The sequence below is a fragment of the Meles meles genome, chromosome 2, assembly GCF_922984935.1.
Source record: "Meles meles chromosome 2, mMelMel3.1 paternal haplotype, whole genome shotgun sequence".
Lineage (NCBI taxonomy): Eukaryota > Metazoa > Chordata > Mammalia > Carnivora > Mustelidae > Meles > Meles meles.
In genome coordinates this window covers 109,957,792-109,973,626 of record NC_060067.1, presented here as the reverse complement: position 1 = coordinate 109,973,626, position 15,835 = coordinate 109,957,792, and the positions used below count along the sequence as shown (strand labels likewise).

Sequence of the window (15,835 nt, the reverse complement as noted above, 5' to 3'; positions counted from 1 at the left end):
TTCTACTATCAAGCACCAAAAAAGTGCCAGCAAAAAAAGGGGGGGGGGGTTTAATCAGAAATTGAAGCATAATATAGAAAGTATAGGAAAGTAAATTCATGATATGAAATAATTGTCATTGATTTGTAAAATTCATGTGTTTCATTATGTGATGCATTTATTGAGTTCATGTTTTGGTCTTAGTACTGTTCATACAAAGATAACTAGATCATAATCTGTGTCCTTTTAAGGAATCCATAGACTAGTGGGCAAGCCAGCAGTAAATAAATACCCATACAACATACAATGTGCTTGAGATACCTATACATGAAAAGGAGCAACTAAATGCTCTTGGAGACAGGAAATATAGTTTTAGAAATTGAATAATTTTGCTCCATGTTGGAAAATAAGTGGTTTTCCAGGTATAAAGAAGAAAAAGGTATTCAAATATTGGGAGCTAAAAAGCAAAGACATGTCAAAATTTGGCATATGATTGAAAAGCTGTGGATAGGATGAAGAAAAAGGAGGAAAGAATAACCCTAAGGGTTTTTTAATTTGGACAACTATAGGAATGCAATTATGTTAACTGGGTCATTTAGGGAATAGTGGGAGAAAATTAGGTTTTGAAAAAAATAGTTTGATATTGAATATGTGGGTTCTGGGGAGTATGCGGGATTTCTAAGTAGAAACAGATTTAGAAATCATTAGCAAATATTTAGTGGTTTAAGCCAAAATAAGAGTTTGAAATAAAAGAGATTCAAGTTCATGGTTGCAAACCTATAATGTCTATGAGGACTAGAAGATAACAATGAAAGAAACTATCTGGGAGAAAAGTACAATCCTGAGAGACCATTCTCTGTATAGTCAGGGCACAGGTTCCAAGTAGGAATATGGGCTTCATTACATCAGATCTCGATTTTTAAAGAGAAGCCAGGAAACTGGATTTTTATGTGAAATCGGGTTTTTAAGTGTTGGCAACTATTTTGTTCTTTTTTAAAATAGTGAGCAGGCTAAACAAAACATGTGGACCACAGTCAAATAATTAGCAGTCAGTTAAGTTGGACTGTGGTTTGTAGGGTGCGAAAGGGGCTCAGATAGAACTAGAAATTTGTAACAACAACAACAACAAAATGGTAATAAAGACAATTATGAGCTCCTCCAAATGTTTGGCCTGAAAACATTGGGCAGTCATCACAAATTGCATTATTTTAAGCCTAGTTCTGTTATTTTGTTAAGTCTAAGAGTATTCTTCAGCAAGTTGGGAGTGGGGAGGTATGGGAATAGACTAATCCTTGTGAGTACATTAATTTCAGGCTAAGAAAACAAATTAATTTTTAAATTAGTTGGAGCTATCTAAAAGGCAGAATAATATAATCATTTCAACTTGTATTTTGATTGATTTCAAAAATATAGGAAAAGTTTAAAAGTTTAAAACTTGAAAAGATATAACATACTCCCTCTCCAATTAATACATGAATATTGAAGCTCTGTGAAGATAACTATGGAGGCATTGTAGTCTGAATCTCTTTTTAAAAACAGGTAGAACATCTTGGATAGCAAAACAATAACAATAACAAATATAGACCATGACTATAACATAATTAAGTGAAAAAGAAGCCTCATAAAGCTCATAATATAAGCAAGTGGGAACAAACTGTCAACTTAGTATCAGTTTCTGGGTAGGAAGAAACAGCAGGATGACAACAGAGCATCTGAAAGCCATGAGAATGGGAGGCCCCCCAAACTGCCCACAGGTATTTACTGAAAAGCAAGGGAGACCAATATGAGATCAAGAGCAAAACTGGCTGTCTGTAATGTCAGGGTGAGTAGAAAGGGAGGAGCAGGAAGGTCTGAAAGTGCTGGAGAGATATGGAGTTTATGAACTCATAAAACTTAATAAACCTGAGCTCCCTTGTTGGGCAAAGCCCAACACTGCGTAGAAACTTCTGGGAATAGAATCCAAATTGAACAGGAATGGGACAATAGAGGCAAAGAAAAATTCAGGTCCAAATCAAAGTGGGAGAGAAGAGACAGAGCTCAGAAATGACAAGGATACGTAGGTGTCATTGTATGAAAACATGAGAAAAGGAAGCTTTGGAATCATGAGGCTAGAAATCTATTATACCCATCCCTTCCTCTTAAAGGTAAAGGATAACTTATTTAGCTTAAAAATATACCACAAAAAGGATTACAGTTAATTTCTTTTCAAGTTGTTATAATAAAATATGAAATAGAGAAAAAAGCATATGAAAACTATAACCCAATATTTCAAACCAAAAGATTTTTTTTAAATGATAGAAGATAGAACAACATAAAACAAACAAACAAAAACCTCAGAAATAAAGTGACTGGAGGAAAGAAGATTTGAAGAGGAGTGACAGAACTCAGAGAAGAATACAAAAATACAAAAAGTACACATATATGTATTTGACCATCTTACTGGGAGTCTTAATGCAGTAAGATAAGAAAAGGAAATCGTTTTCTTAGAGATTACTAGAACAATATATACCAACAAATTGGAAAACCTAGAAGAAATTGATAAATTCATAGAAATGCATAACCTCATAAGACTGAATCATGAAGAAATAGAAAATCTAAATAGACCAATTACAAGTAATGAAGTTGAAACAGTAATTTTAAAAGTCTCCAAAAAAGTAAAAGTCCGGGACCAGACAATTTCACAGGTTAATTCCACCAAGCATTGAAAGAAGAGTTAGTACCTATCCTTCTCAACTTATTCCATAAAAAATTGAAGAGGGGGGGGACACTTCCAAACTCATTTTACGAGGCCAGCATTATCTTGATATCAAAACCAAAGACAGCATCAATATTCTGGATGAACACAGATGCAAAAATTCTCAACAAATTATTAGAAAACTGAATTCAACAATAGGTTAAAAGAATCATAAGTCATGATCAAATGGGATTTATTCTAGGGATGCAAGGATAATTCAACATCTACAAATAAATGAGTATGATATACCACATTGACAAAAGGTAAAATGATCATTTCAAGAGATGCAGAGATTGACAAAATTCAACATCAATTTATGATTTAAAAAAAAAAAAAAAAACCTCGGGGTACCTGGGTGGCTCAGTGGGTTAAAGCCTCTGCCTTAGGCTCAGGTCATGATCTCAGGGTCCTAGGATTGAGCCCCGCATCTGGCTCTTTGCTCAGCAGGGAGCCTGCTTCCCCACCCTGTCTCTCTGCCTGCCTCTCTGCCTGCTTGTGATCTCTGTCTGTCAAATAAATAAATAAAAATCTTAAATAAATAAATAAATAAATATTTAACAAATAAAAACTCTTAACAAAGTGAGCATAGAAGGAAATGTCTCCATATAAAAAGGGCCACATATGACAAACTCACAGCTAACATCATACTTAATGTGAAAAACTGAGAACTTTTAAGATCAGGAACAAGAGAAGGATGGCTACTCTCACCACTTTTATTCAACATAGTACTGGGAGTCCTCGCCACAATAATCAGATAAGAAAAATAAATAAAAGGCATCCAGACTTATAAGGAAGATGAAAACTGTCACAAGCTGCAGATGTCATGATACGGTGTATAGAAAACCCTAAAAGCTTTATTTACTAAAAAGAACTATTACAACTATTAAATGACTTCAGTAAATTTGCAGGATAATATACAGAAACTTATTGCATTTTGTACACTAATACCTATCTAAGAAATTAAGACAATCCCATTTATTATTGTATCAAAAATAAGATATCTTAGGAATATTTAACTGTGGTGAAAGACCTGTATTCTAGACATTGTAAAACATTAATGAAAGAAATTGACACAGATAAATATGTATACCATGCTCATGATTGGAAGAATTAATATTGTTAAAATACCAAAGCAATTTACAGATTCATTGCAATCCCCACTGAAATACCAAGGGCATTTTTTTATAGAACTAGAACAAATAAACCTTATATTTGTATGGAACCACAGAAGATCCTGAATAGCCAAAGTAATCTTGAGAAGGAGAACAAAGCCAGAGGTATCACACTAGCTGATGCTATACTACAAACCTACAGTATTCAAAACAATATGGTACTGGCATGAAAATAGACATATAGATGAATGAAACTGAATATATAGCCCAGAGGAAAAAAACATGCATTTATAGTCAATTAATTTATAACAAAGGAGGCAAAAATATTTGATGATGAAAAGAGAGTCTTCTCCAGAAATGGTGTTGGGAAAACTGGACCACTATCTTACACTATATATATATACAACATAAATTCAAAATAGGCTAAAGATTTGAATATAAGTCCTGAAACCTTAAAACTCCTAAAAGAAATCATAGGCAATAAGGTTTCAGACATCAGTCTTAACAATACTTTCTTGGGACCAGTCTCCTGGTCCAAGGGCAATGGAAGCTAAAAACACAAAACAAACAAACCAAAGGGATTATATTGAACTAAAAATCTTTTGCACAGTGAAGGAAACCGTCAAAAAAATAAAAAGGCAACCTACTGAATGGAAGATACTTGCAAATTACATATCCAATAAGGAGTAAATATCCAAAATATAAAAGAACATACTCAAATTAATATCAAACACCCAAACAACCAGATTAAAAAATCAGCAGAGGACCTGGGTAGACATTTTATACCAAGAAAACATTAAGATGGACAATAGTCACATGAGAAGATGCTCAACAATATTAATCATCAGGGAAAGGCAAATCTAAACTGCAGTGAGTTATTACTTCACAGCTCACACACAGCAATGCTGTTTGATAGTATTTTACCCACAGTAGCACACTTCTTTCAAAATTGTAGTCAATCCTCTCAAACCCTGCTGCTTCTGCTTCATCAATTAATTTTATGTAAAACTTTAGTTGTCATTTCAGTGAATGTCACAGCATCTTCACCAGGAGTAAATTCCATTTCAAGAAACCACTTTCTTTGCTCATTCACAAGATGCAAATTTTTACCTGTTAATTTTTTTTTCATGAGATTGCAGCAATCCTGTCACATCTTCAGGGTCTGCTGCTAATTCTAGTTCTCTTGCTATTTCCACCATATCTATAGTTAATCCCTTTACTGAAGTCTTATGTCCTTCAGAATACTCCCTGAGGGTTGAGATTGACTTCTTCCAAACTCCTGTTGGTGTTGATATTTTGATCTCTTCCCATGGATCACAAATGTCCTTACTGGCCTCTGGATCAGGGAATCCTTTCCAGAAGGTTTTTAATTTACTTTGGTCTGATCTATCTGAGGAATCGTTTATCTATGGCAGCTATAGCCTTATGAAATGTATTTCTTAATTAATAAGATTTGGAAGTTGAAATTAGTCCTTGATCCAGAGGGTGCAGAATGAATATTGTGTTAATGGACATGAAAACAACTTGAATCTTATTCCACATCCCCATTAGAGCTCTTGGGTGACCGGGTGCATTGTCAATGAGCAATAATATTTTGAAAGGAAGGCTTCTGAGTAGTAAGTCTCAATAGTGGGCTTAAAATACTTAGTAGCCCATGTTAGATAAACAGATATGCTGTCGTCCAGGCTTTGTTGTTTCACTGATAGAGCACAGGCAGAGTAGATTTAGCATGATTATTAGGAGCCCTAGGATTTTCTGAAAGGCAGTTGAGCATTGGCTTCAACCTAAAGTCACAAGCTGCATTGCACCTAACAAGACAGCCTGTCCTTTGAAGATTTGAAGCCAGGCACCGACTTCTTTTTAGCTATAAAATTCCTAGATGGCATCCTCTTCTGTTTCTTCCACACCAAAAATCTATATTTAGTGTAGCCACCTTCATGAATTACTTAGCTAGGTCTTCTGGATAACTTGCTGCAGCTTCTACATCAGCACTTGCTGCTTCACTTTACACATTTTTGTTATGGAGATGACTCTTTTCTTTAAACTTCATAAATTAACCTCTACTAGCTTCGAACTTTTCTGTTAGCTTCAAACATTACAGCTTCCTCACCTCTCTCACCCTTCAGGGAACTGAGGAATGTTAGAAAGTTTCCCTGGATTAAGCTTTAGCTTGAGGGAATATTGTGGCTGGTTTGATCTTCAATTCAGACCTCTCCACCTTTCTTCATATCTGCAAGAAGTTTGTTTCACCTTCATTACCACTTTTGTGTTCAGTGGACCAGCCCTTTTAATTTCCTTCAAGAATTTTGCATTCAAAAGTTGGCTAATTGTTTGGCACCAGAGGCCTAGCTTTTGGCCTAGCTGGGCTTTTGACATGCCTCCCTCACTAAATAATTGCTAGCTTTTTATTTAAAATGAGAGACAAGTGATTCTTCCTTTCACTTGAACACTTAGAGGACATTGTAGGGTTATCAACTGACCCAAGTTCAATATTGTATCTTAGGGAATAAGGATAACCAAGGAGATGGAAAGAGATGGGGGAAGAGCTTGGTCAGTGAAGCACTCAGAGCACACATGTTTATTTATTAAATTCTCCATTTTATATAGACGTGGTTTGTGGTGCCCTAAAACAATTACAATAGTAACACCAAAGATCACTAATCATGGATCACTATAATAAATATATTAATAAGGAAAAAGTTTGAAATATGGCAAGAATTACCAAAATGTGACACAGAGGCATAGAGTGTGCAAATGCTATTGGAAAAATGGCACCAATTGGATCTACAAAGCACAATAAAGTGAAGTGCAATGAAATGAGATATGCATGTATCTTAGTTAATAATAATGTATCAGTGTTGGTTTGTTAATTTTAAAAACACAAAACAAATCTTACAAATAATGTAAGATAATGGGAATAACTAGGTGTAGGCTATATGGGAAATTTCTGGACTGCCTTAGTAATTAAAATCAATCTGATCCAAATTTAAATTTTGTTTTATTTACAAGAGTCTACTGAAAGAGAGTCATCATATCTCTCCTTTAAATGTTAGAAATTCAGGGTTTTTTGTGGCCAAAGATAATGTAGTTAGACTGCTCTTAGGGAGCTGTTGGGTTACTACTGAACCATAAGGATTTTTTGTTGTTGTTGTTGTTAAATATATGTGTGTGTATAGGTGGGATAAGGGTAAAGTTTAATAACTTCATTTTGGAAAAATTACTATCCTTTTCAGAGAGCCTTAGATTTCAAATGTTTGAAACCTAAGTCTCCCTAAGTCTCAAGTTTATTCTCGTTAAGGAAAGACATTTAGTGTTAGGCAACTAGGTTCTTATTTTTCCCAAGAGAATTCTTAAGATATACCTTTTAAAATAGTTCGTGTGTTCTCCTATACTTTTGCCTTGGCATAAAAGAGATCATCACATCATAAGAATATTCTCAACCTAACAGAATTATTTTTTGTAAGACCTCTTGAAAATTCTAACTCCCTCACTGAACTGAAAATGCTTTTAGACTTTATTATGACCACTTAGGGGTAATTTGAAATGCCCTAAATTTTTTTTTCCTATTAATGTCATGTTTCATTTTGTTTTTTTTTTTTTCCCCCTAAGAAAAGAGTAAGGTGTTCTAATGTTCTAATGTTTAAAAGACTTTTTTCTTTTCCTCTATAGCTATCTTATAGCCTGACTTACTATATCTATATCTGGTAGGGTAATACATTTCCTTCCAACCTCTAGTGGGTGAAGTTCATTTATCTTCCAATCTACAAAAATGAGTTAACTCCTAATAACCTCTGATACTCAACAGAAACACAACTGTACTTTGGAATTAGTCATCCATCTTTATGTATTAGTCTCTTATTTTTCACTGCAAAAGAGTTGTATAGCAGATATTCCACAGTATTATGTACTATTAATAGAATTTCTCTGCAAGAGAATTGTTTTAAAATCTATTATTTGATTTTGACAGGCTTAACACAAATCAATTTTTTCCCCTGTATGTTCTGGCTGAAACATCTAAACACAACAGTCAAGCGCTCTGTTAGCCACTGTACAAAATTGTGATGGATTTGCTAAGGTTAGTGACAGTCCCAATTAATATTTCTCTGTCATCATTAAGAAATCAATTTTTCCACTTCCTATCTCTAATATTTTTTGAATAGAGTAGTGATTAGGTTTTCAGGTTTATTTTTCTATATTTCTTAAGTTATTTTTACTAAATCCATCCAAGCCTCATTTTTCTAATATGTTAGTTGATTGTTAGGCTATAGTGGAAAAAATCTGAAGTGCTCAGCATAGGGTATTATACATAGTAGTTGTTTCATAGATGGCAGCTTCTGCTATTTTTATACTGTGCTGTGCTTCTGTCCTGCTTCATATGCCATGTAAAATAGGTGACGAGTTTGGGGAGGTATCTTCCACATATATTATGCCATGTTTGCTCTACTTGATCAACCGCGCAACAGAGAAGAATGCTTCTTCTTAGGTACCCAGAATTCACTGAATATGGGAGAGTTTGATGTTCTTATTTTATTTCTGGTAAAACAGTCTTAAGTCTTTCAAATGTCTTTATACAAAGTAAAAGTTATAAGCAAAATATAAAAGGATGATGTTATTTAAGGATGATGTTATTTATTACTAACAGAAACAGGCTCCTTTGAACATCCTATGCTGAAATGTTTGTTTAATACTATGATTCATAGAAGCTTTCTTTCTAGTCCGAAGCAAATGCTCAAGTGAAACTGCATTTATTTTATTAAGCAATACTGATACATCTTTTATTGGTTGGACTCTGGCAAACACTTGACAACAAATGGTACTTTACCCAAAGAGACACGTATCATGCATGCATAGCATAGTCTAACCACAAACATTAAAGTTCTATGTACCTGTGAGCTCAAATGGAAATACAAAAGATAGTTTTCATAGAATCACATGAATCAAACCAATCTTTAATTTAAACAAATAAGAATGTAAAGTTTATGTGTCTATAATGGCTTCATATCACTATGTATGTAATGCAGATATTGTAGGAGACATAGAAATCCATTCAAATGTAAAGCAGCAAAGCACTTTCACATTACCTTGTACTTATAATTCCTGCTATTCATAAAAACCTATATTTCTTCAACAAACATTTTTCTAAGAATGGACTTTCCTGTTTACCCCAGGAAAACTTATTATTTATACTTTTGAGGTGGTAGTCACAGCTGAACATTTTATTTTTGTATAAGTACTTTAAACATACATGATTTGTATATGAAACTTAGGATAGCAAATTAAGTTTTAATATCAATAGGTGATAAAGGCAATTTTCATCCTTCAATTCTTTATACAAAATATATTTCAAGAGGTAAAATGCTTAACTTTGGAAGTTTAAAAATTTTATATTTCATTTTGTGACCCTATTAAGTTAGCTGCTTTTTATTTGGGTTGTCTAAAAGATATAAGTTTAAGGTTAGGATTTTAGAAAAGGGCTTTGAGAAAGAGGAGGGAAGATTTAAGAACCCGTTTTATACTTAAAGATAGCTATAAGTATTTTGAAGTTCATTCAAATAAAACCCTTCACCAGTGCTTTACTCCCTGCCAAAACATCTCTACAGACACCCCCTTTCCTCACCAACCATCTCATTTTAGTAGGTTTTCTTCATAGCAGGTTTCTCTTGCAGGAGTTTTCAAGGACAAGAGTTGGTTCACTTAACCAAACTAGAATATTCACTTTAATTCTAGAGAAATTTCCTAATTAATTTTCTGTAGCAAAAATGCTAAGGGCTAGAATTTCCTCTCTGAATCTCTTCCTAGAAATGGGATCCAGAAAGCACAGGGGACACCGAGCCAATCTGAGGACTCAGACAAGTGTTTCCTGTCATGGAAATAGCTAGAGATCTGCTATAATAGCCTCACTTGACCTGCTAGCACGTTAGTGATAGTGCTGATTTACTACAACCCCATTAATTTCACACATAAAGAGAACAACCTCGTTTTCAAAATGGAAAGCTCTAGCTGCTATCACATTATTTTGAAGTGGTTGGTGGTGGTACGACTTAAAAATTTAAAAATAAATCTTAAAATTCAGAGTGATTTTTAGATAATAGCATACACATAGTATTAAAAAATTCCAAGGATGTAATAAAATTCAATTAAGTTTAGCTTAGTTTGAGAATCCTCACCACCTTCGCACATAAAGTGGCAAAATGTACAGAAAAGCACTTAACATAGGATGATGATGACTGTGTACTGAGCAGAGAAGTATCACTACCAGTTTTTCTCAAGTGTCCTTCCATACTTCTGAATTTATAGAAAGGCAGACTGGTTTAGCTCTCAAAAGTGAAAATTTTCTTGATTTTCCTTCTTAAGTAAAAAAAATAAGTAGAGTGAGAGACTGAAAACTGCAGCCCACCTAAGTTTAATCATTAATAGTGAGCTCTTTGGTGAACTTAGGTCCTCATTTTGGAGTTTGGAATCTGACCTTTCCCCAAAGATAAACATGCTTGTTGCAGGTTCTGAGGAGGGTCACTCCCTCACTGCCATCAGAAGAGTCCACTTCTCAGTGACTCCTGGCTGGGAACTGGATGCATTAGAGGGTAGCTAGTCATTATGATTCTCCTCGCTGTGCTTTTTCTCTGCTTCATTTCCTCATATTCAGCTTCTGTTAAAGGTAAGTTTGTATTTTTGCTAAACCTTAGTTTTAATCATTGAGGGAAAAAGTGTGTGTGTGTGACTAGTGAAAGAGTTCCTAACTAAACCATCTTCAAAACTACATAACTTTGGAATATTCGTGAAGGCATGCCTGGGTTGGAATGAAAACCAAATTCAAATTCCTACATACATTAAGAAAACAGAGGTTCCTTTTAGTTTCAGCCCCTTAGACTAATGTGCTCCTTGCTTCGATTTCTCATTCATGATCTATTTTTAAAAGAGAGAAAAGAAATGCCAGCTATTGTTACCTGTTGCTGTTGGTCACTCACTGAATGCAGCTCCTTCATTTGAATTGTAAAAGAGGATTTAAAAAAAAAACAGTCTTTAAATTTCCTTCTAGTTGCTTAGCAATGTGACATCAAGAAGAATCAGACCCAATGAAAAAGGCATTTGATTTCCCAAAGAATTATGAATGAAATGGCAAAGCATGCATTTAATTGCATTACCATTCAAAAGTGAGAATTATCATAATTGGTGAATTAAAGAAAATAAAACTACATGGTATAGATTTAAGAAATAAGACTTATTATGTTTGGATTAATAGTGTTACGAGTTATAGTTTCTACTTGAAAAGTTGATTTTAAAAAACACATGAATTGATACCTTTCAGAACAAACATTTTGAAAGGGATGGTTTCTAAAAGCTGAATGAAATGTATTAACATGGAATCTTGTTTAAATCACCTAGAATATAAACAAACTCCTTGGATTTCTAAATGTTGTACCTGATGTAAAATAATCACTTTTAGAGTCTCTTAAGAGGACACACTGTAAAAAAACAATTGATCTAACACGTAACTTAGCATGATAGGGTCCAGTTTTAACAACTATGTACTCTAAGTGATATAAAACAATTCACTTGTAAAGTTCTAAATCACTTTTGAGATAAGCTTTTGATGTTAAGATAAAATTAGTCTTAAGATTTCTCTTGAGAGACAATCTTTGTTATTAGAAGCAATAAATGCAAGGCTAAATTTAAATTATTTCACCTAAGCAAATCATACTTTAGGTTCTTGAACTAAAGATGGTATTTTTCACCAGTTTCTAAAGTGTTCATTATTTAAAAAAACAGTCCTTATGTGATATATCTGCCAAATAAATTGTTTATAGTGTTTAAAATATGAGGGATTTATATATCGTAGTATCAAATCTAATACCCTTATTATTTTGAGAAAAATTATTGAACTATAGTAGTTATTGTACACTTCTATTTTTTCCCACTTTATAAAGGAGAAAATTGGATTACCTGATGTTTTCCAAAACATGCACTTCTGAAGACTCTAAAACACACACACACACACACACACACACACACACACACACACACTACAAGGACATACAGAAATACAGTTTAGAACATGACAGATAGCTACAGTTTGTTGTATACAAGCTCAGTGACAACTCCAGAGTTTTATAACCTGAAGCTTATGCAATTTAGGAGACATCTTTGAGAAAAGATTGCAAAAACATCTTACTTTTGCAAATGTTACTATAAAAAAAGGTATGGCATGTATACACATTGCTAGGGTCCCCTTCCAAGACCTTGGAACGAGCTTGGGAGTGTGAGAGCCCCAAAGCTTAAGCATCATTAGCTTCAGGCTACAAGCTGCTTATGTCAAATATCATAAATAAAAAGTAGAGGACTTGACAGCTCTCTCTACCTGGATGTGATAACTTTTTGTCTTAGGGTACCATGATTACAGAGATGCCTCTGTAATAATTGACATTTAAGAAACAAACTACTTGTAAAAGTCTATTTTAAAATCAGGCCATTATAAATTTTGGGATCTCGTGTATCACCTGAAAACCCATCTCAAACCTAATTATAAATGCAGCTGTTTAGCAAATCCCCAGATCTGGGGGGGGGGGTTCTGAGTGCAGGTGGGACTGAAGAGAAGTGAGGATAGAACTAGTATGGACTAGGGTCTACTTAGAAGGGATAGGCTGAGTGTGAATGTCCTAAAGACTCAAATTTTCCCTACTTTTTTTCAATTGTATTTTGTCATGGCGGGATCTATTCTCAGTGCTTTCCTCAGGACTTTTTTTATAGTACTTTTCCTTTTGCTAACCCAAGCATAAGTTTTCTATTTAATCTTCTTACCTTGAAACATGAACTGTCCCTTCACTTCCAGTTTTTCTCTCAGTCCTCAGCCGGACCTGCACTTTTCAGTCCATTCACATTAATCATCTTCCAGTCTTTTTCCCTTATCCTTCATTCTAGTCTTTTACTTTTTGCCTTGTAGTTTTCTGTTGGAATCCTAAATTCCATGACCTATCCTTATCAATACTGCATTTGTCTTTAAATCTCACCTTGAATTTACCTAATTTTGATAAATGCATATTTTAAGATATTTCTTAATGGGTTCAAAACTGAGAGTTTTGTTGCTTTTAAGTCACTTAAAATTTTTAAATGCATTTGAAGGAACATATTGAAGAGGTTTTTTCTAAACTCAGTTTCCAAAAAGTGCCATTTTGCGTATTTTATAGAGCGATAGCCTAAGAAAGAAATAAGTCAATAGTATGAATAGAATATGCTCCCATTGCCCATTGTTGCCAGATCTCTGAATAACATAAACAGAGGAATACTTTTCAAAGAGGAAAGGATAACAGGGACAATATTACAGCAGTCCACTTATTTGAATCCTTTTACGTTTTATCTCCCGTTAGAGGTAAGAAAGGGACACGTGGGTGGCTCAGTTGGTTAAGCATCTGGGTCTTGGTTTTGGCTTAGGTCATGATCTCAGGGTGGTGAGATCTATCTCCATGTTGGGCTCTGCTCTGGGTGTGGAGCCTCCTTAAGATTCTCTTTCTCCCTCTCCCTCTGCCTTTCCTCAATCCCTTTCTCTTTCTCTAAGAAAAAAAAAAAGGTGGGAAAAAGATATGGAATGAGACCTACTTTTTCCAATGCTTTATCACTTCCAAATCATAGTCAAGAACTGATCTATAATATATTGTCTGTTTTCACATTCTTTTGATTGGTAAAGTAAAAGTAAGGAAAAAATGATCAGCATGATACTTTGGAGATCTCTGGAATTTAAGAGAAGCTACCTCCCTACAAAAGTTTCATAGTTATTTTAACCAGAAGACTTCTTTGTATAGTACATCTCATTAACTTAGACATCAAATTCTGCCTTCTATCTGCTATGTTAGACTGAAAGCAGAGTCAGCTTTTCTCAGCTTGTCATATAATGCTTACCTTTCAGAATTGCTGTGAGGATTAGATAAGATATGTATTTCCTTTATGCCCTCGGTGGAATTCGATACGCATCATAAAAAGTAGGCCTCTCTGACCAAAATACCTTTCCTGGCCAGAAAGCCAATGTTTGAACTTGTAGCGTGTCCCCAGTTAAAAGAGGTGGAGGTAAGGGAGGCAAGAGATAGTCACAGACTTTATCTCCTTCAAGGTTTTTCTTGACTTTTTCTATCTTCTATATTTTATACCTGAGGTTCTGCTTGATTGGTGCTTAGACACAGTTTGTTTTTATATGTATACTCTTAGATACCCACCTCCCACCTTTCCTTTTCATGGCTTTTCTAGATTCCTATTTCTTGTCTCCTTATCTCCTTTCTTTGAAGGTTTGTCAGAACGTGTAACTTCACCACCCAAAACTTTCCAGGGGCTTCCCATCTCACTCAAATTCTGTCATGTCCCTGCAAATCTCCTGGTCACCCATAGGTAACTATTTGACCTCATCTTTTGTAGTGTCTTTCACTTAACTGCTGCCTCTGTGGCCTTCCTGATCTTCATTACACATACACTGAGCTCTCCCCAGGACCTTTAAACTTGCTATTACTTTTATGTGTGTGTGGGGGGGGAGAGGGTGTTGGAGGGCAAGGTAAAAGTGTGGGGATAGCTGAGAGGGAAATGCTCCTCCCACGGATATCCATGTGGCTAGCCTAAGTAGCCTTTGCCCAGAATATCACCTTCTCAGAAAGGTCTTTCCCTCAGTATTCCCATTCCCTTTCTTATTTCATTTTTTTTAAATTAGCATTTCTAACACCTTATAATTTGCTTATATACTTTTTTATTGCCCATCTCCTCCTCATTCAAGTGTAAACTCCACAAAGACAGATATTCTGTCTGCTTATAACAGGTATAATCCCAGAGCCTAGAAAAGTGCCTAACACCCAGTAGGTTCTCAGTATATCATTGTTGAATGTATGAGTGAATCCCTAGCTTACTCTCTAGGAATGGAAAAGAGTTCAACCCAAAGGTTTAGATGTGCGTAATAAAGGAAGAGCATGGTTTCTAGAGCCAGACAGGCTGGGTTCAAGTCCTGTCTCTGTCACTAACTGTCTGGGTAACCTCGGATAAAATGTATAATCTCTATGCCCTTCCCTTTCCTTATCTGTAAAAGGAAACTAATAATGGTACCTACCCCATTAGGTTTGACAGAGCTGATCCTACTCCTTCACATTTCTTTGGATTAAGTTAACCTGGATTAGAGAGTAGGTGAATTGCTCCATATATCAATTATTTTGGCTCACTATACTATTTGACATTAAACTGCCCCTGCCATATTAAAGCCTGTACTAAGATTTTATGTAGTAAAACATTATTTTATTCAGCTAATTTAAATTTGCATATGTGTAGCTTTGAAATGTACCTTTGTCTAAATTTTTTTCCTTTTTTTCCTTCAAGATTTTTATTTATTTATTTGACAGACAGAGATCACAAGCAGGCAGAGAGGCAGACAGAGAGAGAGGGGGAAGCAGACTCCCCGCCAAGCAGAGAGCCCAATGTGGGGCTCGATCCCAGGACCCTGGGATCATGACCTGAGCCAAAGACAGAGGCTTTAACCCACTGAGCCACCCAGGCGTCCCTGTGCTAAGTTTTATTATAGCTAAATAAACTGTAATATATTTACTATAATTAATAGAGTAAATTACATTGCAGGGGATAGTCTTTAAATATCCAATTCAAGGAATTGCCTTCTAGTCCTTAAAATTACCTTGGCATTGATCTGTTGAACTGAAATGATATCTTAATTACAAATGGTTTTTATTAATTTTGTAAAGCAATTCCTGGCTAACCCTTTACTTTAAATCATATTCATCATACCTCAATAAAGCTGGGGGAAGAAGAGAAATCATATAATTTAAAAGCAATTGAAAGCAATATGATGACATTTCTTTAAAAAATGTTCTATGGTTCAACCAGGGCAAAATTAGATAATCTGATTGTTGATTAGGGACACAAACAAAAGTTTTCTGAAATGGAAGCTTATTTGTTTATTAGTTGTTCTTGCTGTTGTTCAAGTCTATAATTTCAGCAGATGGAGAATAGAACTATCTTTCATTTTTATTATTACTAA

At 34.7% G+C, this 15,835-nt stretch overlaps 1 protein-coding gene across 1 annotated transcript in view; it reads left to right on the top strand.

The window, feature by feature from the left end:
• Positions 1 to 10,325: 10,325 nt before the first annotated feature.
• LOC123931091 (microsomal triglyceride transfer protein) overlaps positions 10,326 to 15,835 on the top strand; it is a 46,966-nt gene continuing 41,456 nt past the window's right edge. The window contains exon 1 of the mRNA XM_045987845.1: positions 10,326 to 10,480. Coding sequence (XP_045843801.1) covers positions 10,420 to 10,480 — 61 coding nt within the window. The 5' untranslated portion in view covers positions 10,326 to 10,419. The remainder of the gene's footprint in view (positions 10,481 to 15,835) is intronic.